Source organism: Hermetia illucens, chromosome 2 (assembly GCF_905115235.1).
Source record: "Hermetia illucens chromosome 2, iHerIll2.2.curated.20191125, whole genome shotgun sequence".
Classification (NCBI taxonomy): Eukaryota; Metazoa; Arthropoda; class Insecta; order Diptera; family Stratiomyidae; genus Hermetia; species Hermetia illucens.
In genome coordinates, this window is record NC_051850.1 from 22,635,490 (window position 1) to 22,662,085 (window position 26,596).

The 26,596-nt window shown below is 42.0% G+C and overlaps 1 protein-coding gene across 10 annotated transcripts in view; it reads left to right on the plus strand.

Moving 5' to 3' along the window:
* Positions 1 to 26,596, plus strand: part of LOC119648128 (calcium-binding protein E63-1) — a 207,051-nt gene that overhangs the window by 102,010 nt on the left and 78,445 nt on the right. For 4 of the 10 annotated variants that reach the window (XM_038049656.1, XM_038049657.1, XM_038049658.1 and 1 more), the window contains one exon: positions 6,913 to 7,026. The exons of 4 other annotated variants lie outside the window; for them this stretch is intronic. In XM_038049656.1, coding sequence (XP_037905584.1) covers positions 6,913 to 7,026 — 114 coding nt within the window. Of the gene's footprint in view, positions 1 to 867; positions 1,411 to 6,912; positions 7,027 to 26,596 lie in introns of those variants that run through there. 2 more of the 10 variants (XM_038049659.1, XM_038049665.1) reach the window with 2 other exon arrangements.

Genomic DNA, 26,596 nt, shown 5'->3' on the forward strand with positions numbered 1-26,596 from the left:
TTAGCGGATAATATTCGGAATCAAAAAATTCGTAGATTTCCATGTCTGATTTAGAGCTACTTTTGCAGTTATATCATATTAAGGAGCATCTAGTCGTTCATATTTTTGCTTTGAGTTGTATCTTCTGTGTCTTCATGCTTAGTTCGAGTAGAGTCAAATTTTCGCCAATTTTGCTGAGCTATTATTAACCCAATTTATCTCTTCACATTAACTCTGACATGTACATATGTAAATATTTTTGGTATCCTTAATTGTTTGTTTCATTAAGATGGTTTTTTCAACCCTTACATATAGAGTCGCTCATTACAAGATTGACTCGAAGCATTTGGGACTACAACCAATTGACCTTCAGGGCTAGATTCAGTCTCGATGCGGACTGTACCCCAATTAAAAATATTCTAGATAATGAGGCGTCAATTCAAATTATATTTCAACAAACATGTCCACAAATTTTCTAATTTCAAATCCTCTAATGTACAAATCCCTTTATGTTCAGACAAGTAGTTAGCGCAGAATGGGACAGCCGCCGTCTATCCACCTGTTTACATCAACTCACGTTGTACCCGCAGCCAAAAGAACCGCTGGCTCACTTATTATGACAGCATACCGCCCGCCGTCCACTTGGGGGCCTTGGGGTACATCTTCCACACTCTATGAAGATTGTTGAAAGCTATTGCGACTGCTCCAAATTTTTCCCCAGCGTCCGAATTATGTCAACGTCTTTCACCAACTAGAGTCGTAGAGCTCGAATAGGAAAACGTGTTGAATGGATACGAGTCATCTGCCGGTGTATTCTGTGCTATGCCGAAATGGCAAAATAAAGTCAGGCGAAGCCAAGGCAAGCCAAACATATGACATAACGGAAAAACAGCATCAGTTTTCACCAGACATCGCTTGATAGTGGGTGGCTAAAGGATTTTCTCTACTATCCAAATTCGATAGTTTCCTTTCTCTTTATAGTCGTCCTGACGTTGCTTCGCGAATCTTTGATCCTGCTATCCCGTAGTTGTGCTTTAACTATTTCTACCCTAACTAGGTTTTGGGGCTGTTGTGACGGTTATGCAAATCTTAACTCTAGTGCGTTACACGTGGTGCTGAGTGCTCTCGGTTGCATATTTGTAACGGTCAAATTCCACTTATATCGCTGGAAGTACGAAATAGTCTCCTATTAGTGCAAGCCCCGGTGTAGCTTTGTGACTCCCAAGTATCTCCCAATATACATGCAAAGTGAATTAATGCAGTGCATTACGTAAATTGGTTTGCACGGCTTGGAACCCTTTTAGTGGCTAGGGCGGAACAGTGTCCAACGAGATTTTTAGTGGGTTTTGATGACTCACTATCGAGTCGAAACGAAGTATTCCGCGGAAAATTGAACAATGAATAACCAATCCATTACCAATCAAATCAGAGGTGAGTACGTTCTATTGAGGTCATGTTATTGTCAATGGGCTGTGTGTGTTGTTTACCAACAGCTCAAGTGATGGGTAGTTAAGAAATGTTTGCTGAAGGGTTGATGGGTGCCTATTACTTGGATTCTAGTCACGATTTCCTCCCACTTATAATCTCAGTCGCAGAAGTTCTCTCTTGTCCTTGTAAATATCAAGTGCAATCTATTCTGTATATAGTACCTAAGTAGAGCATATATGTAGATGGTTGCCCCAAAAGAGTTAATTTTGAGTGCGTTTCAAATGGTTATGTCACCAGCATTACTCACGACCGCAGATGGGGGATATCGCTCGCCATATATAGCGACAGACACCGCGTTTAGGGAAAAATTTGTGTTCATATTGTATCCAAATGGAAATGATAATATAAAGGACATATGTACATAGCATTTCTAAATTTATACATTTAGAGTGAAACATATGGTCGGCTAAGCACATAATCCCCAGCGGCTTCTCCATAGCTTACACAACTTCTTCAAATGAGCGCAATGAAATTTATGGAACCAGCGAAGAGTGATACAAGTCCTTCCTCTTTAATACAACATAAACAAAATTCGCATAAAGTAATACCAGCACATATAAGATACAAGTATCTCACTTTGTTGCTTGGTCGATTTTTCCAGGTTCCAGTTTTTATTGTTCAAATAAAGTTAGTAATGATCACAAAGTCTTCATCGAAATTTCCAAATATTTCTTTGTGCATGTCAATAAAGCCAAGAACTTTCCAATTCACTTACTCCAAAAATAATTTATTCTCTACCGAATAATTGGATTTTCAGCAACTGAAGCTCTTCGCGGCCAGAACTTTCTTTCTTTCGGATTCTAACAACTTTAAGAGTGAGGAAAAACACGTGGTTGAATGCATGAGCTCCTAAGGCTTACATGTCTTGGCTCCATTCCTCTCAGTTTTGTATTTATTGAAAGTATCTATTCAGATGTTTTCTTTCCTTCACCTGAAGCAATCTTAATATAAAGAACGTATCAGTATCTTTTCTAGATTTGTCCGAAATTCCTTAATACGGCAATCGCCACAAGGCTTGTGACCGGAACTGGTCGGCTGGTAAATGGCCAAGTCTATAAATGTCTCCACGAGTTTTATACAACACCCCACTATAGCTACATAGCTAATGAAGGACGTATTATATTTGGCCGTGATTGGAGAAAGGATATTAGATAGAGACAACTTTCGTGACTATCAATGATTTGAAAAAAAGCTTGAAAGAAGTAAAGACCTTATGGGCAATTTAATAAAAGTGACCAGAATATTGTGTCAATGAAGCAAATTAATCATTTCGTGAGTATGTTAATCTTCTTTTTCTTCACCCTTTGTCCTTTCATAATCATGATCGGCTCGTCCTGGTCGGTTTCACCATTTGGTTCTACCAAATGCCTGATCTGGATGCAATCGCGAGGCTTTTACATCTCCATCCAACATATCAAGCCATTGTTGTCTCCGCCGGCCTTTTGGTGGCTTACAATCGACTTCCATGTTTAGACCAATCTTGGTAAGTGAAATCTCGTTAGCACGAAATACGTGACCATACCATTGAAGACGCCTCTCTCGCAGTTTTTCCACGATCGCTGCAACCATATATAAACTGCGGATATCTTCATTTCGGATGTAATCAACACGTGTCACGCCACTAGTCCAACGCAACATCTTCGTCTCCATTACCGCAAGTCGTCGCTCATTATCTTTTACAGTCGGTCAACACTCAGAACCATAGAGACCGACCGGACGGACGACTTTGCGGTAAATTTTAGATTTGAGACGTTCGTGGGTACGTCGATCACAAAGAACACCAGTTGTGGAACGCCACTTCATCCAGGTTGCGTTAATGAGTGAAGCAATTTCACAGCGCAGTTCTGCATTGCCTGATAGGATTGACCCGAGATATTTAAATCGCTCAATTCTGGGTAGGGCATTGCCGCAGACTGTCACGAATTGGTCGTGAAAAACTCAGTTTTATTCAGATTCAATCTGAGACCGTGTTGCATGAGGCGATAATTTAATTTTTGGACAAGTTTTCGCGAGATCATTTTTAAGGTTTTGTGTAAAACAAAACCTTATTAAAATCGGATTACTGTCTGCCTGTCTGTCTATATGCCCATCTTTTTTTTATGGATTGAGGTGGAAATCTTACAAAAACACTGCCGCGCCAGGTTGCAGTAGCGTGTGAGATTTTCACCCACTAAAACCACCCCCACTTTCTCCTTCTTCCTTCGCATTACTTCGCGAGGTGGACTGCGCTTTAAGCGACCGATCCTTCCGTTCTTCGCGTCCTCCTTGCGTGCTCCGCTCTTCCAAATTCCTCCCGTATTCTTTTGATTGCAACAGAAGTGTTCGATATCCTGCGTGCGCTCGTGTCGGCTTTTGGCAAGTCGCGAAACTTGTGATTGAGGCGTTTCTTTTCATGGATCTCATCATTCCAAAGCCAAGTATCTCGGTTGATGTACCGCTTACCTGGCTTGGTGCCCCCGAGGGTTGCAGAGGCCGCTTTGTGGATCGTGTCTTGTCGTTGGTTCCATGATTCTTCCACATTCATAATGGTTGGTAATCGCGTAAGTGAAATGATTTCTTATTTCTTCTCACGAAATCGCCATTTTTTAATGCACCGCGGGTCAGTGCCTCCCACACGCTGTATTATCGGTGGCTTAATTCGCAGGACGGCAATCAACGGTCGATTTTGGGGGTGCGATGGTCTCAAAGGGAACGGCTTTGCAATCAGTGACAGTAGAAAAGTGTCGGCGTCTTATGAGAATATAGGCGACTTGTGTTTTACTGTTCCCACTATAAAACGTAGGAAGATGAGACAATCGTTTGATGAACCATGTATTCATAAGTACAAGATCATGGGTGTCCGCAAATCGGTTATACGCTCACCACACTCATTGCGGGCGCCAAACTTCTTTCTTAGAAGGCATCCTTCTCAACATTAGGACGACCTGTCTGTGGTGCGCACGCGGTGAACAAGTGAATAGTGCGATCAGCTGATATAATGGTGAGCTTCACCGATTATCACATCGTTCAACTTCTTTAATGGCATCATGGAAACCCTCTGAGATGACAATGCCAACACCGTATTTAGTGTGTGGGCTACCAAAATAGAGAAGTTTATAGCCATTTTTACCGCGTTCACGTATGTCGCAGCTTTTGGCACTAGACCATCAGATATCAATGCACCTTTTCCGAAGGGTTCTTGCGAGTTCCTCGGTTTTTCCAGTTAGGGTGCCAATTCTAGTTGGCCGCCAGAGCCTGACAAAGCTGAAAGCTCTTACTGTACAAAACAATGATTTTATCAGTCCTCATGTATTCCTGGAGACTTGGATTCTTAGCAAGAAAAATTGCGAACTCTTGGCCGCGTTCGAGAGAAGAATCGTCCGAAGAATTATTGGCCCCCTACATGAGGATGGACAATGCCGTAGCCTACATAACGACGAAATCTATGAGCGATATCATGACCGTCAGGTTGTAGATAGAATCCAGCTCAATAGGTTACGGTGGGCGAGTCACTTAATCCGTATGGATGAGGATGATCCCACCCGGAAAGTCTAAAAGGCCAATATCTATGGTATAAAGGGGTAGGCTAGGACGCCAGACAGCTTTTAGGATTACCGAATTGGTTGATCTCGGCGCAAAACCGGGATGTGTGGAGTTACTTATTCAGGCAGGCCAAATCGGATACCGATTGTTGCCCCTTTGATGATGACCATGCTATACCGATACATTTAGCACTGCTGCCATGTGAATTTGAAGTTCTGTAAAATTACGACTGCAGGGCCTTGGCTGGGATATGGGAAGTCGCAATCGACGCCGACAGTGAGATTCTATTAGACCTAAGAAATTATCGAACGTTGTCAATTGGTCAAGGCAGTTGGAGACAAGCTCAGCGCCTTAGAAAATGAGATCTGAATTGCGGAAAGAAAGTATTAGTTTGGAAAAATTTCAATACCATAGGTTCTAGATATCGATAGTATTCTGACATTACGCCTATCAGATTGCGAAGGCACTACCCGCAAGCCCTCTCCCTCTCTCATGGAATATTTAATGGTAGCAATGCAACCGTGGAGGGTACTGGACCACCAGTTCATTTTTTTCGAAATGATCCTTTGAATGTCCCGACGTCTTGTAAAACGTTGGTAAAATTCATGTCCCCAAAATAGTTTAGCTTTTGAGAGGGACAATCCAAAATTGATGTGATGGAGTTAATTTGTTACCCTTCAGCAAATAAAGCATAAAGTAGAGGCACGCGGATTCCACTGTGGGCGAGTAGTACTACTCGTAGCGCTCGATATAAGGAACTCCTGATATACTAGAGGCATTGAAAAGTCGTCTCCATATTCCAAGCTACCTCTTTTGGATTTTAAGGGACAAACTCCGAAAGAAAGGACAACATAATGAAGGTTACATTCTGGTAGTTCGAAGACCTACTGGTATTCTTGGCCGTATTTCTGAAACGCAATTTGAGTTGCTTGACGGTCGGATAAATGGACGTTATTAGAGTGCTAGCCGCCACACGCTCGGTCAACGAAACCTAGGAAATACTAAAGATGGTGATGCAGTGATTCAATAAATGGGTGGTTGAGCACAGGTTCTCCCTAGCTCTGGAAGAAAATCGAACTAAAGAGGGTCAAGCTGACGATAATATATTTTGGGATCATTATGTCATACTAAAGTGGAGCTTCTTCAAGCAATTTCTGAGCATTGCAAGTAAGGCTGCAGCTGATATATTTGCAATTAGACGACTGATAGCCCATTTGGGAGGTCCAGTATCCTTTAGGCGTCATTATCTAATGATCATAGTTCAACCCATCCGTTCTGGTTATCTCAGTATACAAGTGAACCGCAAGCGCCCTTCAAGCCAGTAGCATCGCAGTGTCCCAGAGCCAGCAGCATTGATGATTTCAGAAAATGATCAAATCGTTCTGCATGCTGTATAACGAATGTGCACGTACCCCACAAAAAGTGAGAAAAACAAAAGAGTGGTCACTCCAAAAGGGGACCTTGCCCATTCAATGCTGGGCCTCAATCCTCAAGTACCGGTTCGAAAGGTAGATGGACCATACAACTCACCAGGGACGTGTGGCCATATTTCAAACGAATTAACCCATCTCCTCAGTGGGCGTGGTTAATTTCAATCTGATATTGTTGCTTTAATCCACCATTCCAAACTAGGCTTCATTTCCTTTCAAGTTTTCTTGAGAAGCTTGCACACCGTCTCCATCTTTTTACGCTATGTAGTTCGTCGGCCTTCAGGGTATAGTTAGTCCAATTGCCAAGTGCACCGCGCCCTTTCTCAATATGCTACCTATCCATCGCGCCTTCCGCTTTTTGATCAAGACGTCTATTAATGTCGGGTCCATAACTTCAGCGAAATTCTTTAATCGATATTGTCTTAGGTCAGAGTATCCCAACAACATGACATAAATATGCGTTGCTAAAAGCTTCACCTCAACTTGATTTCAGATTTTGGACAAAACAGTAAAGATGGATTTAGCACCATGAATTCATCGAGCGGCATCAATCTAATGTCGCCCTCGGCAGAAAGACCCCAAGTCTCCGAGGAATACATGAAAACTGGTAAGATCATTGTCTTATAGAATAGTATCCTAGAACCTATGGTGAGACATTTTGAGCGGAACAGTTTTAGTAAGCTGAACCATGAACCATGCGCGGATTTCTTCGATACAGCTGTCATCGGTTACAATTATCGACCGTAGATATGTGGATTGTTTTAGTTGGCTAGTACTGGTTATTGATGTTGTTTTTGGTACTGACGACGTCGCCACCATATTTTTCGTCTTGCCTTCACTAATGTGCAACCTAAAATCTTGCGGCGCCTTGCTCGGTCTAGGTACAGGGGGTTTATAAGTGTCGAGTCTCGGTTCTTCTTCCTATTCTCTCAATATCATTTGCATTATGTTAATATTGCCAGTATGTGTTGGTTGGGTGGTGAACTGTCTTATAAAATTACCTAGCGCATTAATGCAACCTGCTCAAAGTGGAATTCCATAACTGGTGTTCTTTGTGATCGACATATCATCGAACGTCTCAAGTCGAAAATTTACCGGAACGTCGTTCGCTCAATCCCCCGCTATGGTTCGGAGTATTCATAATCATCAACGGCGCAACAACCAGTATCCGGTCTAGCTCTACCTTAACAAGGAACTCCAGACATCCCGGTTTTGTGCTGAAGTCCACCAATCCGATATCCCTAAAAGCTGTCTAGCGTTCTGGCCTACGTCACCGTCCTCATCCTCATTCATTCGGATTAAGTGCTTACTGCAACTTCGTGATTTTACCCACAACCTGACTGTCATGGTATCCCTAATATTATAGATTTCGTCGTTATGGAGGCTACGGAGTCGTCCATCCTCATGTAGGGGGTCAACAGTTCTTTGCAGAACTCTTCTCAACCCCATGCTCCGAAGAATACATGAGGACTGGCAAGATCATTGTCTTGTACAGTAAGACCTTTGGCCCTATGGTGAGGCGTTTCGAGCGGAACAGTTTTTGTAAGCTGAAATAGGCTCTGTTGGCTGACAACAACCATGCGCGGATTTCATCATCGTAGCAGTTATCGGTTGTGATTTTCGACCCTAGATAAGAGAAATTATCAACGGTCTCAAGATTGTACCCTCCTATCTTTACTCTTCCCGTTTGACCAGTGCGGTTTGATGTTGTTAGTTGGTTGATTTTCGGTGCTGATGTTGCCACCATATATTTCATCCTGCCTTCATTGATGTGCAGCCCAGGATCCCGCGTCGCCTGCTCGATCTGGATGAAGGTAATTTGTATGTCTCGGGTCGTTCTACCCATGATGTCGATATCGTCAGCATAGGCCAGTAGTTGGATGGACTTGAAGAGGATCGTACCCCTCGCATTTACCTCAGCATCATGGATGACTTCTTCCAGGGCCAAGTTAAAGAGGACGCATGATAGGGTATCCCCTTGTCTTAGGCCGTTGTTGATGTCGAATGGTCTCGAGAGGGATCCTTCTGCTTTTATCTGGCCTCGCACATTGGTCAAGGTTAGCCTAGACAGTCTTATCAATTTCATCGGGATCTCATGGTCGTGTACAATTTTCCCTGACTATGCTATCATAGGCCTTAAAGTCGAAGAAAAGATGGTACAACTGTTGTCCATATTCCAACAGTTTTTCCATCGCTTTTACGGATGGTACTTAGCAACGTGATACCTCTATAATTGTTGCACTGCGGGACTGGGATAGATAATGCCTTTTTGCCAGTTGTCAGGCACTGATTCGCTGTCCCGCACCTTAGACATCAGTTTATGAAACGTCCCCTCCATATTAAACCACTTCGGCTATAATTCCATCAGCTCCTGGCGACTTGGTTTTTAAACCGGTTGGGGGGACTGTTTCTTCTATGCGTCGTGGTGGCTGCTTTTGTCCGTTATTTTCAGGGGGAATAAAAAAGCTGGAACTCCAACTCGCCGATAATCAACCCATCGCTGCAATATGCCCATTCTGTCAGAAATCAGATTTTCCTCTTTGACTCGGCAAGATGAGCATCGAGGTGTATAAGGCTTCATACTGCTGACTTGCTGGTAAAAATTCCGCGCCTGGTTCGGTTACTCCCTGTACTTTTTGAGTTCACGGACTTACTGGTTCTCCCAGGCTTTCTTTTTCCGTCTGTCAAGTCGCTTCTCCGCTCGATGGAGTTCGTGATAAGTCTCCGCGCGTGCCCGCCTCCTTTGAGAATGCAACATTACTCGATATGCAGCATTCTTTCGTTCCGTTGCTATCTTACATTCATCGTCAAACCAGCCATTCCGACTCTTTTTGCGGCTGGGGCCAAGTATGTTTGTGGCCGTATTTATGATAATGTTCTTCAGGGGATTGTGAAGATCATTTGTTGATGCCTCATCTCCAGGTCCTCTGTTGAATGCGGTTATTGTGGCATCCATTTCCCCCTTGTAGGTGTTACGGAGTGCTGTGTTGTGAATGGCTTCAGTATTCATATTCACCTGATTGTCAGGGCGGATTGCAGATGGTGTTGTAATTCGAGCCTGGAGCACTATGCCAACGTGATAGTGATCTGAGTTTACATTGGCCCCCCTATATGTTCTCACATACATCAAGGCTGAGAGGTGGCGGCGTTTGATCAGCACGTGGTCAATTTGGTTGAAACAGGTCCAGCCTGGAGAGGCCCATGTATGTCTGTGGACCACTTTCCGCGCAAATCAGGTATTTTTAACAACAATTTCGTGTGACACCGCTAACTAATCCGCAGTCCGTTTTCATTGTTATCCTTGTGGAAGCTATGGGAGCCAACGTATCGCCTGAATACGAGCTTCTTTCCTACTTGGCTCCTGAAATCTCTAGATATAATGATATAATACTTGGAACAGGCTTCGAGGGTTCGCTCAACTGCTTCGTAGAAGGTAACTTTCTCCGACTCTGCAGTCTCCTCTGTAGGAGCGTGAACGTTTATGAAGCTTATATTTCTAACCACCGTACCCAGATCTTAATGTGATCGCTCTCTAAGAGAGCAAACTCCGTTCGCACATTACGGTAGCTGGTCATTTTGCAGACGAGTGGTAGAACTTTAACGAACGACTAAAATGGTTATGACCAAGAAAAAACGAACGGAACCAAGGCTACAAAAGAAGTAGGACATCTAGGATTGTTTGAAGTGAATCCCCTATGGCATCATTGGTTATTCGGAAAGAATACAAAACTTCGGGTTTCCAAAAAGACGCTAGATCTTTCAGATTTTTTTGTCGGAACGCGAGAGAAAAGATATTTACATTTCGTTCCATCTGCGTAAATTGGTAACATTCACTAACTTTCTCGTAAAGTAAAACCCTCTATCGGAGGTCTCCAAAAAGTTCAGTTTTCAGTACGCTTAGTAGTTTGAAAAGGATAAGCCTACACCAACGAAAAAGACAAACACACACATCCACGAAGTACGGTGATTCAATCCCGCAGTAACAAGACTGAGATACTAACATTCTACCAGCTCAGTCATCGCACCATAATTAAAGAAACCGAAACCGAAACAGAAAAGTCAATGAAAAATAATAACGGGCTAAAGGCCAGAACTTATGAATATAAAGCCTAGCAATCTAACAATTACGGATTGCCCAAAGTGAGGTAAAACAATAACTCTAAATATTGTGTTACCTCACTTTGGGCGCCATTAGTAAAGATCTTGGATTAAAGAGTACCCTTGGAAAATGCTCAAGATATTTCTAACAATATTTATAGAAGCCGCTTCTTTCAACAATAAGCAGGCAGCCTGCAAGTGATTTTTTCAACCATTTTCGAAATTCCCCCCTTTAAAAGGTTTAATATCAGTCTTGGTTTGGACTGTCTCACCTTTAATTGTGTATGTATATCTTTACGAAATTTTGTCACTCGAATAACGTCTCCCATGTTTATAACAATGTTCGAATCAAGCCGGATTTGTTAAGAATTGCAAAACTACTGACGCAATATATGCTGGGCGGTTATTCATGGAGAAACACCGGAAGAAGCATCGTCCTCTTTTCATTACATTTCTGGAACTGGAAAAAGCGTTTGATCGTGCGTGACAGGAACTCATTTGGTATGCTCTATGACAGCACTTAGTGCCAGAAGACCTTGCGCGCTGGGTTCAATTGCTGTACCATGATCCGAAAAGTAAAAGTGTGGCGGGTGTATCAAAACTGCTTCGTGTCTCTGTTGGTGTTCATCAAGGAAGCGTCCTCTCATCACTCCTCTTTGTTCTTGTTATGGACACCGTCACACGAGACATCCAACGTCCAGCGCCCTGTTTTCCTAGCACCCAATACCAAAAAGAATCTCGAGCAACTTGTCCAAAAATAAAATCATCGCCTCATGAAACACGGTCTCAAATTGAATCTCAATAAAACGACGACCGATCCCCCTGAAAGGGGTACAATCACTGTCAGCGGCAGTGGCCTGCCCAGAACTGAGCGATTTAAATATCTCTGGTCAATACTATCAGCCAATGGAGAACTGCACGCATTAACACTACCTACCTACGTATCAATGAACGTCTCAAACCTGAAATTTACTGTAATGTCGTTCGTCCTGTCGCTCTCTATGGTTCTGAGTGTTGACCGACTACAAAAGACAATGAACGATGTCTTGCGGTATTGGAGACGAAGATGTTGCGTTGGACATGATACGCTAGATGGGGATTTAAAAACCTCGCGATCGCATCCAAATCAGGCATTTGATATAACCAAATGGCGAAGCCGACCTCGCTTGTGAAAAGGACAAAGGCTGAAGAAAAAGAAAATGTTTACAATAATGTTCGAAACATTCCTTGCACCATGTTTTTAGTTTAGAACTTTTTGGCACATCTTCAATCTAAATAAGCGTGCAATATGGACTTATTAATTATAAAAATTTCAATTGAAGCGTGAAGCTTACAATCACCTTGTCCAAAAATAAGGACCACGTACTCGTACATGTGCCAACTTTCTAACAAATGTACAAACGAAATTGCATTCAATATTCAAAATTATTAGTGTAAAACACGGCCCTTGTCTTGTGTGTCTTATTAAATATAATGTTGGCCGCGCAGTCAAGTCATGCATGACAAATTTTGATCAGATGTTGTGATAAATTGGTCACAAACAAGGACATTATTGAGAACTTGAGAAAATATGGATGCTGACACTGCAAAATCATGGAAAGTTGTGCCAATTTGTCTAAAATGGTAATGATTTTAGATGGACCGTGAAATATGATTACATAAACTTTTATTAAGCTCGAAGAACTGAAGGACATGGAGCTTGTATTTAACATCCGATTTGAGGCCCATTACGGCCTCTTAGTAGTAGTATTTGATGGTAATATTAGATCAGAATTTCCATTTTGTCTGGCAAACTCAGCGGAAGATGCTTAATTTTAGCTAATTGCTATTGCGAGTACTATCTGGTGAAAGAAGCTTGTTGGCTGCTACTCCTTCTTTGCCGCAGAATAATCACAGACTTGCTATTTCAGGCTTCCTACTAGTTATGTACATATGTGTTGTTTGTGTTACTTCTAAGCTCGGTCTCTGAAGCAAATTTTAGAGGTAGTGCATCTTCTACTTTCTCAGATATTATGTAATCCTTTCAAATTACCGTCTTTATAATGCTTCCTACTCAAAAAAATCTGAGTGGGAGTGCTTTTACTCAACAGACTGAGGGAACATTAACTCACACTTTGCCATGATTTCCGCTCGGATTCCAGCAAAATAGACTAGAAAGCCATTGAACTAAAAGTAGCTTCTGTTTATCACAAGCCTTAATAACGCTGTCAAGGAAACACCATAGCCATAACATCCTCAGCTCCAGCATTCCAGTATTCTGTTTTCATGCAGATTCTGTTCGCTTCTATTCTCCTTCTCCGAGGCTTGGATAAAAATAAGAATATGCTTTACTCTTCCGGTGAAATGAATGGATGCCGGGAAACAAATCGATGTTCTACTTTGCCCGGTATCCTGTCCTTCGTCTTCTCTTTTCTGGGCTATTATATATGATAACTGCAGCATGAAAATCTACAAAATGTATCCAATTGTAAGACGAATTGGCAGAAAAGCTAACGAGCAAGATACATGTATATTTAAAATATAGCCCGCAGCCCCTATGTTGGTCTTATGAATGAAAAACAGAATTTTATTGGAAGAATTTTGTTTCACGGTCAGGGTTGCGGTAGGCCACGATAAAGGTCAAATCTAATAAAAGTCCTTGTATCGATTTTCATCTTAAAATTATAGAAGGGATACAAGTAACCTTAGGATGTTTTTCACTTGAATGGATTTATATTTCCTTGATATCAGGAAAGGACTGAGGATTGTCTTTGTGTCAAGGGAAGTAATTAATATGGTATCCTCTGTTGTCAAACTCGTTGACCGGAGTCTGTGGTTTCAAATTCTAGGGTAGAGTGCAGCCGAAAGAGTATGAATATTATAACCTAATTAAGTTCGTCCTGTTCAAAATTAGAGTATCATCTGTGGCAACTTTCTACCATAACACAATACGGTGGTTATATGAGTAGAGATCAGACAACCAATCAATAGCAACCACTATGTTCCGGGTTTTAGGCCCTGATTTAGGTCAGGCTGTAAGTATTCGTTTATCCTACTGCTGTTATCATCTACTTTATCATAGATATATATTCCTTTAGAAAATAAAGTTTCTTTTCATCAAATGGAAAATCAGAAATTCCCAACAAATGGGCGACCTAAAACCTACAATTAAAAAACATAGACTTCGTTGCAAAAGGGCGCCAATCACTTGATGCAAACAGTACAAATTCATACTTTTCAGATATACATATCTGTTGTGGAGAAACCAACAACTATAAGCAATGCGACGACCCACCATTTTTCGTCCTGCATCGAGGTAACTTTGGAGTGGACTTTGGAGTTGAAAGTGCAGTCCGTCAAGATCGCATCCTAAAAACGATATTTTTTCTTTTCGTTATCTGTGATGTACTTCATGCTACCTGCTTGCTCTCTTATTAAATCATGGACCATGACCAAACAGCTCTAGATTTGAGAAAGCGGGCAGGCAAAGTCGAACTAAAGATAAACACTAACAAAGCCAAGGTTTTCAGGCTGACGGCCCAGATACCCGTGTACCTGTGTATTGAGCAGAAAGCGCCAATGGCAATGGGTAGGTTGAGAAAGAGGCTAATTTCAGGAGAATCGACAACTCTCAGGATGATTGTCGTATAACTTTATAATGTAGAACGATGGAGGAAAAGTGCAAGCTTCTCAAAATAGAGTCTAAGTTTCCACGAACCGATAATGGGGAGGATTATAGGGGGTAGGTATGGTTGCCTCGCCATGGGGATGCCCCCCAAGGGTCCATCAGCTATCTCAATCATGTGGAGGTCGCCTTTACAAACTTAGCTCCAACATTGCGGTAACATGGGAAGCAGAAGCTGCCGCATATGACAATGATTTCGGCACCGTATACCGCATCACGAAAAGGGTCTGCATGTAGCGGTAAGCCTTTCGATGATAACGTGAAAGTTGTTACCGGTAGATTTCTCATCCACGATGATAAGCGGTTGAAGAAGTGAAAGAAGCACTTCATGACAATTGTGAGCAGTATAATATCCGGTGAAGTTCCACCTCTTGTGGTTAATAGAGGAAGCCACCGTAACAAAGAGAAATTATCTTAGCCATCAACGCCCTCAACCGGAGTAAACTCGCCGGGATACTGTCTCTATCTAGCCCCTAAAATCTCCTTAGAGTCACTACTTGCACTTGAATGGCACGCGATCGATAGGATTGCAAAGAATGTCAGCCCTTTTGATTGCGACAACTGGAAGGTCATTCATGTACTCTCTGGATTGGCGAAAATATGAGCTAAAATAATCCTGAAACGCAAAAACAAAAAAACACGCTCTGCATCTTTTTGTACTGACTAATTAACACTCTGTGGATTATTGCAGTGCAGTGTGCGGAGTTTAGATCACTTCTCAGTTTGCCCTTCGTTGACTTCGAGAATGGGCTCGACAGTGTGAAAAGGCAGCATAGCTGAGATGTTCGACCCAGGGGGATTGCATTTTGGTCTGTACTTTCTCTTCTCATTATCGCTGATGTCCTTCATGGTGGCTGGACTAGACAACGTGGAGGGGTTCAATGCACAATATCATTTTCCGTCAAACATCTCCAATAGCCTGATGACATCTGCTTGCTCCCACCGAGCCCTGGATCCTCGCTAATAAAACCAAAGCTCCCAGCGTAACTCGCACTCGCCATCCACGTTCTCATTAAACACGTATGAAAATAGGAGAACATCCTGGGAAACTGTAAAAGGGACATCTACTCCATTTACAAATGAGGATGCAATAATTATAGGAGCACTGTACTACTTTGTTTGCGAAGAAAGAAGAAGAAGACGTGACAGACCTGCCTCAGATGGAGCAATGGCATAGGTCACGACGCCAGACAGCTTTTAGGGATATCGAATTGGTGGACCTGGGCGTGACACGGGATGTCTGGAGTTCCTTGTTAAGGTAGGCCTTGACCGGATACCGGTGTTGCGCTATTGATGATGATGATTTGTCAACTTTAAACAAATGCACGACTGTATTGATCCCAATATACTACACGAAATTATACTTCAATGGTTCATTTCAACAAAAGAAAAGAACATAATATCACAGGCGAGAATTGAAGAGAGTTTGAACGATTAATTTTTTACTGGAGTCAATTGCAGCCATGTGAGTAAATATTGCCCAATTACCATGGATGACTTGGCTTCTCATTTTGGCTCTTGAACACGTGATAATCCTTATGATACCTCAGATATACTACTCAACTCAAGTGGTAGCGCTACTTTTTCTCGCCGCTGTGATCTACAGGGAGAAAGATGGGGCTGCGGATACGACAGTTCGTTTGATTCTTTTGTCACATTAGCAACAAATTCAATTTCTTTTTTCTCCTCAAGTAAAGGAGGTCCTTCTCCGTAGAAAGGCTTCCAATAATGGATCGAACCTACTTCTAACACCTACCTTAGCATTTCCACTATGTTAAGAATGGAATAAGAGCTTGGAGGTCTATTATTTCAATTAGCGCCGTAAAGTCTTTCTCATTCCTCGAAATACCATGGAAAGTATACTATGTCCTTAGCAAAGTAAGACCGCATAACTAAAAAGATTCCACTTATTTGTCCACTTCATTTTACTTTGAAGGTCTTTATATCTTTAAAAAACCCTTTCGTTCATTGGCAAATATCAGCCGCTTAAGCTGTACAGATTCAAGTCAACCTTGATGCCCTGTATACCCACATTGGCAGTAGCCCCACATAGAGGTAGTTTTTTGTGCCCTAAAGAGAAAGTTGAAGAATGCCGTGTTTCCGGGATGCTTCACCAAAAACCCGACAGTAATCGCTACCACCTAATATTCTCTGCTAAACACGGCTCCAGGTCCATTGAAAAAACGAGAAGGGGGAGTCGCTAAAGTTAGAACACTTGAGAATAATTTAGGGGTGGAAAGCGGCACGTATTCATTATAGTAGCCATACTGGGCAAGACTCAGGGCATAGAAGGAACTTCTAATAATAGCAATTATGAGGTTATTTAAACGGCACTAGGAAATATTGGATTGAGGAGCTACTTCACCTAGTTGATAGTATCTATGCTAAAAACCAGGACAATTGTGAAAAGGTGGGGATGGGGTTTTACTTAAAGAATCGTAGAAGAAATTCTCAAAAAGCCGAAAAAGTCAACATGTAGAATGCACGGACGACGATACCTGGGAAATTATAGAGTGCAGCTTGGATGAAGTTTACTCGTGGGGTGCGAGTCGCAGCTTCAATGTTAATCCAGGTAAAACAGAGATAATGGTTTCCACCAAGGAAACCGAAATATTCCAACTGAACGGCTGAAGAATGACTATCTCCACTAGTTTGACGTAATGTCCCATACAAAAGTTAGCTGGAAACAGAACATATAACTACAAATAAAAAAAGCTAATACAGCTTACTAATTTGCCTAAATCTTACAGAAAAATGGAGGCAGCAATCAAAGATGGTTCTCTAGGTGTACACGTTCATAGTATATTAAGACTCGGTTGTAAGGCAGCTTGCACTCGAGAGAAGTTACAATATGACGAAGTTCAACGAAGTATAGAGAACAAAATTCCGACGCTTGCTGTATCTATGTTTTGCAGTCATACTAAGCGGAGACTCTGAATGTAAATTATTACAACCCCTTCTTTTCCACTACCATATTAAATATACTGTAGCATGCAGTGCTGTCCGACTGTAGGAATTTGGATGCTGGACAGCCTAATCAGTATGCTGGACAGCCGCGCCCCCAACTAACTATGTTGAAAGAAGTTAGAGTTGCCAACAGTTTCACGACGAAAGGTCGATAGGTCGATCCTGTAATCTTGGCTTTTATACTGTGATGTTTAACGGTGGATGAGGGGCCGAAGCAGAGTTCTACATACTCACGCAAGACTTCTGTCAGTCGTTTAGTCTGTCGATTCATGCTACCATTTTTCAAGCTGATCTTTCGGCAGGGGCGAGGGGGTGGAATTACTGAACAGCATGTAACCTATCATCAGAACATAATTTACAGAGACAACCACGCTAGCGATTGAGTCCATTGATTTGGATTGCCAAAAGCCTAGCGAGCCTAGCTCCAAAGGGAAAAAAAATCTCCTCCACTTTCCTGCTGCAACCAACAAGGCAAGAGCTGATGACCTATGCGACACAGAAGAAGATATGATCTCCATACAACTTATCAAAAAGGAAACGCCCACTAAACTGACCACAAAAATATGTGCCATATGACGGGGGACTCTGGTTATACCTCACGGTGCTGAGAGGCTTAAGGTCTGTGAGTTTCCACTTTCGCTTTATTATTAGAGCTTGAAATAAGATCAATTAGGTTTCATCCGAATAGCAGCGAACATCTTACCAGAAGAGCGTCTAAGCGGCCTTGAAAAAAACTAACATCCAAGGTAGATTCAAAGAGAGATCTATTTTATTGAGCCCAAACCGTTGTAATTTAAATACTCAGAGCAAAGGGTTAGCTTCCTGTTGAAGTCGAAAGAAAAGGAAAAATAAAAAGGTTTTTAAACTGCTTTGGAACTAAACTAGGTGACAATCAGATAGCATCCTGCAGGCTCCGAAGACGCCATAATGTCCATGAAGCTGCTGGGTACTTATGCATAAATAAACGAACATGGGTTGTATTGGATGCCACAATCATAGTTACAACGTAAATGACACAACAATACCAGTTTTAACAAAGTGCAGAGTCAGCACTTCTGTATATCAGTAGATGTGAAGCTAATCTAACACGTCCGCCGCAGTTAAGGATACAACCCAGAGTTGCAAAACGTAATTCCACACCTTGAAGCGACAAGAGGCTCTGCATGAGATTTTGGCGTAGTTACGACCGCTAAGAAATTTTCAAAAGAGTACCAACCGCAAATAATTGGGCCGAAAGTACAACCTTCAAGAATTCGTCCTAATTATACGGTCTTAGCTGGCCATTTTGGTTCCCATAGTAACAGATAGCTTCCAATGAGACTTTGTGGCAAGAATTTCTTCAAGTGAGTTCCTTGCTCATTCGGGTCTGATCAGCCTCTTCATCATTACCACTTGACAACTCACAGTCTACTTTTATTTTCAGGGATAAACTTAAGTGCAGTGTTTGAGTCTACCTCTGATATATTTCTAACTATCTTTTAAAAACTATCAGCAAAATACGAAAACAAAAAAGTATATAACTTTTCCCGACCCATTTCGACGAATTCGTAACAACGGACCGGCCTGCTTGGCTCGTTTTGACGGCCTGCTTTGCTCACCTTTCCGTATACACTGTCACCTAAATAAATATAGACTTCTTAGTCACAGTCAACTGTAGTTTCGAAAATATCTGTCATGCTTGCATTTATTATTTTTACAGAAAAGGCTAATCCCTATTCCTGAGGGCTTTTGAAATCCTGCTACGCCATTACCAACATCGAAGTGCATAGTCTAAGGTATGGGCGGATTTACGTTCAGTATAAAACGCGTTCACTGCGTGTCTTACGAATTATATAGAATCTGGGAACCGCCTTGGTTACCCTGGTCCGAGAGGTGAAAAAGCGTCTGATAAGTTACCCCTTCCCTGGTCCGAAACGGTAAGCCATCTTCACTATGTTGTTCTTGTAAATCGATTGCCTATTGAGGTATCAATACCCCTTAACCCCAGAAATTGTACGATTCATCAATACGTCGAAATGAAAAAATTGGCTCCAAAATTCATTTTCTATACACAAACCAATCTTGACCAGCAAAAAAATCCGTAACCGAAATCCGAGCTCAGCGCTTCAGGTGTTTACATAAAAATATTTCAATGAACAATGGTTCCATTTTTGCATGTCAGAATACTTACTTCATGTTGATACTGATATTCTACGCTATCATAGAAGGAAGTAAATTTACACCAAAAGGACAATTTTGATTTATTTTAACTTCGCTATTAATATTGGGCTCTCAACCAAACTTTCCAATATTGTCCTCTGCATTATGTCCTACATTGCTACTTTTGTGGTTCCAGAAAGAATTCAAAGTGGAGAGGGTTTCCAGAATCTTTCCAAAACATCGGAATACACTATTATCCACTTTTTGTAAGTGATATTTTGAAGCCTAGATATAATTTAGAGTCACCATGAATCATTTAATCGTTTGCGATATTTTTAAAACATTTTGGTATATCAAGTCTCGGCTTGTCGCAACACCTAACTAGCGACAAGTCCATCAGTGTTCAGACAATCAAACTTTATTGACTCACCTTAACCATTTCTCCCTTTTTCATCCTTATCCTGTTGCTAATACAGATTTTAGGGCTCGATGGTGATAATGATGACCGAGGAGAATAGAAGGGGAAGCACATCCATAGAAAAGTTAGGTATTACTTGTGCCGTAAGATCTATAGTAGATACAAATTTCATTTGGGGCCTCAAATGAGCTTTCATTGTCTTATCTTTGTCTTGACATTGTCTCCCTCTTTTCGAACGCAAACACCAGCAGTGATGATTTCGTTGTCCGGATCACTTAAAACCAAGCAGGCACTTTGGTTACTCTTCTGGGAATATTTACATGGAAAAAAATAAAGAATGAGCTGTAAATAGAAACTTGTAAGACTCGAGAAGTCTCCACATCACTGGAAAATCTTTCTTTTGTCATAATTGCAAAAAAAATAAAAACAAATCGGAAGCTCGGTGCTTCAGATATGAAAAGTTTTGTTTATTTTTTATCTAAGTATATTTCGGTCCCATTTATACATAGCTCATAGTGTTGTGGTGGCACAGCGGAGACATGAACCACGACTGCATTGCCGTGGTGAATTTGCCTCCGCCGACGCACTGTACTGCACAGTTCCTTGGTACAGGGCCGAAGCGCAAGCTTCCCTTCTTCTAATTCAGACCGCCGGCGCGAGCAAACGTGATGTTAAAGAAAACGGGAGACGTGTCAGCTAATGGGTAAAGTAGAGTCGGAACACCGGAGCGTAACCCAACGACCTAAGCGAAACAACTCAACTCAGCTCAACGTAACTACAGCGCATCCGATCGTGAGCTACTCGCTGCATACCTCTCCATTAAAAACTTCCGCTTCTCCCTTGAGGGCAGACGTTCACAGTGTTCACGGACCACAAGACCCTTACTTTCGCGCTTAAACAAAAGCCGGACAAAGCGTCTCATCGCCAACCTCGGCAACTAAGCTTGATCAGCCAACTTACTTCCGACATCCAATACATGTCTAGAAAAGACAACGTCATTGTAGCCGCTTTGTCCCCAATCTCGGAGGTCTCAGTCGCCGTCGATTATACGACAGTCGCCGAAGCACAAAAAATACGACGCAGAGCTTCAGAGCTTGAAGGCGAACTGCAAATGAAAATTCAAGGAGTTTCCTATCTTCAGCTCGAACTCCTACTTATTCTGCGCGACCTCAGATAAGGGACCTAGGTCATTCATTCCGGCCAACTTTCGCAAGGAAATATTCCACGCAGTACACAATCTTCTGCACCCAGCCATCAGGACGACGAACCGGTTAGTCACTGGCAAATACTTCTGAGCTTACATGAACATTGCATACCAGAAGTGCAAAATCAACAAGCACGTAAGAAAGTAAGTAGGCGTATTCCCTAGGTCGGGCAAGCACTTCCACACCATCCACCTCGACATCATTGGCCCTTTGCAAGACTCACGCCGATACAAGTATAGATTAACAATCATCGACAGATTTACTCTGTGGCCTGCAGTAATATCTCTGACTAACATTACTGCGCAATCAAGGATCCCACGCTTTGGCGTACCAGCCGTAATCATTACGGACCAGGGAATGCAGTTTGAGTCTACTCTTTTCTTGGAGTTAGTTAGTTGGTTTCAAAAGTCAAAGGACTTCTGATACCATCCGCAGGTCAATGGGGTGCTGGAACGTTGGCATCGGACATTAAAGGCCGCCTTAATGGCTCGCGACGATGCGTCGAGGTCACAGTCCTTGCCTTTCGTTCTCCTCGGTCTCCGTCTCCTCGGCCTCGGTCTCCTCGGAAGAGTCTGCGACTCCCCGCCGACCCTGTGCTGGATAACAGAGCAGGGTCAAGTGACTATTGGCATGCTGCGCCTTCTCAGGGACGCGGTTTCGAAACTGTGGCCGACTTCTCCATCACGACACACAGCGCCGGAGGTTGACACTCTCACAGACCTCAAGACATGTTCCCAGGTCCTTATTAGGGTGGACGCTCCTCGGGAGCCGCTGCACATACCATACGAGGGTCCCTTTAAAGTTCCGGAGCGACGGGAGCACTCCTTCAAGTCCGGCGTTTGGGGCGGGCCCAAATGGGTCTGCTTGTCAAGGCTGAAGGCCTTCGCCGAATCGGGGGATGCTTCAAAAAAGCGCCCGTAAAGCGTCAGGTTCGCTCGCTAGCTCCATTGGCGGGATCACGCCCCATTGGACCATTCAAACAACAAGCTTCCAAAGTGTATATATGTTGGATACATTCGATATCCAATTCGATTCGGTACTGAGACTCTTAGGGATTAATAGTTTCACGTCAAAGAGGCAATTTAAACCTGATATATCTTTGTTAACAATAGTAGGATTTCCAACAAACTTTCCAGTATGATACTTTATATTAAAACCTATAATCCTTTTACGGATCTAGGATGAACTTACGGAGGCTCGCAATAAATGTTCATATATACATACATATTTTCTTTCTTGCATGCAGCAACAAAGTAGTGAAGAACAACTTAAAAGGCATTGTAAGCTAGTCAGAATTAGAGTCGAAATTCAGTCTTCTATTTTCCCTTTTATTGAACTATTTCAATACGTTTCTAGAACTTTACTTGCCTATCTAAATTGCATAGGTATGCGCATAGGCAAATGTGATTTCAGTTCGCGGAAACTCCTTTGAACTTTAGATTCATTTCATTAATAGACATTTATGATATCCACTTGCTATTAAAATATAAATTAAATATAATCATTAAATCTCAAATCTGATCAAAACTCCTTTGATGTTATTTTCACTACCTGGCAACATTAACTTCCATTGGAAATATTAATAGGGTAAATTTGGCCACATTTTTAGTAGGTGTTGAGAAATAAGGAGGAGAGCTTCAAACAAAATTTTGGCGTACCAGAATAATATAACAACAATAATAATATTAAGCTAAATATTGGCAAGTGTAAGGCAGAATAAGTATTAAATGAGACCATGGAATGTTGCCAATCGATCCACGAATCCTTATAATTTTGTGTTGATTGAGATCGGCCTAATAATACATACTTCTTTTTATGAAGCAAATCAGTCAGTTCTTTGAATAAAAAGGACCCAATATAATCCTTACGTTGAAAATAATTTGAAAAGGATCTTTGCTATTAAATCTGAATTGCTGACTATATCCTTCCAACTATTTTACTCTACTTGTAAATTATATCAAAATTTTATAAGTCAAACAACTCCTTAAAAGTATCATCACAAAATCAACCCTTTATGCTATTTTCAAACGAACCCCACACGCAAAATTGGGCCTAAAATTTCCATTGAACTCATAAATACTTCGTTATTAAAAACATCAATAGTATGTGGGCGTTCCTGACCTATTCATGGCCAATAAATACACCATTACTCAAGTGTCCTCAAAAATTTAACTTCTCTGATTACTATATCGATGACAAGTATCTCCATAAAAACTTGTTGACAAAAATCGATTTTCACACTTTTCCTATTAATTGGCTACTCGTGGTTCATTTGCAAGTCTGTAAATGAACGAATCAGTAATCCAAAGGACACCAGGCGAAATCGATTATCCTTCCACCTATACGATTGCCTTTCGCTTCCATGAACCCAAGCTCGTGATCCTCATTCGGGTTACACGTGAGTTCACGCGACGTGGGAAATAAATAGAGAATGTTTAATTATCGTCGCGTTCAACTGCCGACATAAAAGTTTATCTGTTGCGAGAAAGAGCGATTGAGTTAGTCAATATTGCAGGATGGAAGGGATATTGAGCTCACCCACTACCTTTAGATTATTTTAAATGCAGACCTTTTTATATATGGTAAAGGCTAAATTTAAGCGGAAATTGGATTTAGGATATATCGTGACACCTATGGCCTTAAAACTGTTCAGAAATTCAATTTTATGCGTGGATCTATCACATCACGAAATTTGAGTGTAATTATGCATGTTGTATGATAGCACACATCATTGCATTCCACTTGATGGCAAACCAGACCAGTTGAAAAGCAAGATACTTCAACGGTTGGGTTGCACGGACCCCTCGCTTTTGGGCAATCACCCAAATTGCAAAAATATAGGACTTGCAGTTTCTTCCAGGGCAGAGGCAACTCATCAGACGCTGCCTCACCCCTGCCCTGAGAGCAGCGTGACCGAAGTGGTTGTAAGGTGGCATTTGAAACTTGGGTGCTTGCCGAACAATGAGGGGTCCGTGGACCATAGCCGTGGGAGCATTTTGGTTTCCAACTGGTCGCGTCAGCCATCAAGTGGATGGCGGCCTTGGGAATCCCTCGATTCGCAAAGTCTAGTTTAGCCTCGACTGGCTTAGGCCTGAATTTTACTAGACGGTTTTTGTCCGTGTTGTAATTCATATATAAGGAATCAAATGACACCTTGTAACCACTTCGGTTACGCTGCTCCCAGGGCAAAGGTGAGGCAACATCTGATGAGTTGCCATACCCCTGGTCGAAACCGCACGTCATATATTCCCCAGCTGCTTTAACGAACTTCATTGAATGAAACTTAAAAATGACGAGACGAGAGCAAAATGCCTACGCCATCTACTCCACCGAAGAATCGTTGCAAAGAAGCTAAAAAGTGTTTGTCTCATTTTTGTAGATTTGCAAACGACAGCTAACAGTGGGACATTTTGGGGCGACATTAATGATAAAAACTATAGGAGTTGTGTTGGACCACATTTGGTTAACGGCGGAGACTGCCAAGTCTATGTAGAAATTACACAAAACTGAACTCGAAACAGCTTCAAGGTACGGACATAAACACCATTCCTAGTAGAACAATTACGGCTGAAGGCTCTAAAGATAAAGGTGTTGGCTATTCTGGCATTTTGAAATACACATCTTGAAACCAAGCAAATGCAGGTTTTTCCCACTTCTTACATTCACTCAAATAATAAACAGTGAATGGTCTCTATGCAGGGCCGCAGAAAGAACATCCGAGTCCGGGGTGAAAATTATGTGGAAAAACAGGGCCTGGCGTGAACAATATATATATAAGATGAAAATTATGCGGGCCCCCCTATTATCCCTTTTTCAATGAAATTTCTATCCAGGGTCTCCAAGAATAGTTCTGCCCTAGGAGAATCCCCTTCCCTTTCCACGTCCTCTCGTCAGGCCTGTCTCTATTCAATAAATGATGCGTCAATTCTGCAAAGACTGCCTCCAAGCAACTTCACTCTGCTTATGGGATCTATTGGCCTCGAAATTTTAAGTTGACTTCTCAGACATTCGAAGAATTTATCAACACCCTGGGGAATACAATTTTTGTCGCTGGAAACTTTAATGCTACACAATATAATCGGTGGGGATCCAGACTGATCATTCCCAAAACGAGATAGCTGTAAGGCACGCCAGTCTGGATATTATATTAGACATCGTCTTTTCTAAACAGCCCACTTATTGACCAGCAAATCAACGCAAAATCCCTGTCCCCGGTCTGATTTACTTTGGTGTTACCTCATAATGTGAAGCAAGAAGTGATGACCAGCGAGCAGTCCTATGAACTAGACCATTCGATCGCCATTAGGGACCTTGCGGGCGTACGTATGATCAGAACGAAAAGAGCGAAAGTAACAGTCAAATCAACCGAATGTCCGAAAGTACATACCCACTTATTCACAAATCAAGACTTCCTTGAAACTCGCTTGAAAACCAACCCTTATAAATTTTAACGAAATAACGACTATGGCCGCTCAGTTCTCTAGTCCACATTCATATGGTGACAATCCAATCCAATTCCAAAAAATATTATACCTATTCGATGCGGCTGGTTTAAGTAAAATGCAAGTTGAGAAGGCAATGGCAAGGGTCGAAATCTTCAGACCTAAAAAACAGTCAAAGCAAGCCGATCGCTCCATGAAGCCCTCAAGTTCCCAGGGGAACAGAAATTACAAAGCTACTTCTGGAGCTTATCGTCTACTGCATCCGCTGACTACTCCCTGTGGAAAAAAACTACTAAAAGGATGCAGAGGCCTGTTCAACACGAATCGCCACTAAAATCGCGAGACTGCAGCACTACAGACTGTCTTTCTAAACAAAAATGATGGCGTTTGCAAAGCATCTGGAGATAATCCTCCCCGTTTTACCGGAGATGGAAAAGTATCCACGGCAACGCTAAAGACAAACTTCTCATTTCGAACCAAGCAAATTGTTCGAATCATTAAAGAGCAAGTAGACCCAAAGGAAGCTCCAGGACTTGAGAGCTTGTCGGAAGAGAAGGACCCAATTACCCACGTAACCTACATATGAAACGCAATTCTACATCCCACCCTTTACTCTGCAGATTTCAAATGTTATCATAATTCTAAAAATGGTAACGATCAGCCCCAAGGAACATCGTATGGACCTATGTTCCTCATTCTGTCAAAAGTGTTCAAAAAACTAAAATCACAACATATCTACTTTCAACTAAAGGTGTTCCTCAGTACCAGTTTGGTTTCAAGAGGAGAACAGTATAATCAGATATTGCTCGGCGATCTTCTTGGATGTGATGTAATCCTTTGACAAGTTTGGTATGAAGGTCTGATTTTCAAAATAGAAAATTTGCTTCCGGTATAGTTGGATTGAAGTGTGGCATCTCTTCTCTTGGAGTGCAAATTCAGAATGAAATACAAATACTTCACGTATTGCACGATTACAACATCCAAGCTCGAGTTCACCAAAAAACCGTTCTTGAACCGACACACTCGTCTCATTCATCTCTAGTGCGAGTCCACCAACTGACCTTAATCCGACAACGTTCAAATGAAACCGTTATTATTTATACCCACTCCTTCAGGTTGCATAGAAAATCCGAGGGCTTGACCACAGTACAGCAGGACAACTAAGAGCTACAGCGTCTACTACAAAATGGGGGTGGGCTCACTCGATCTGCGTTCTCTGAGGCTTTCTTGCGATACCATATTTC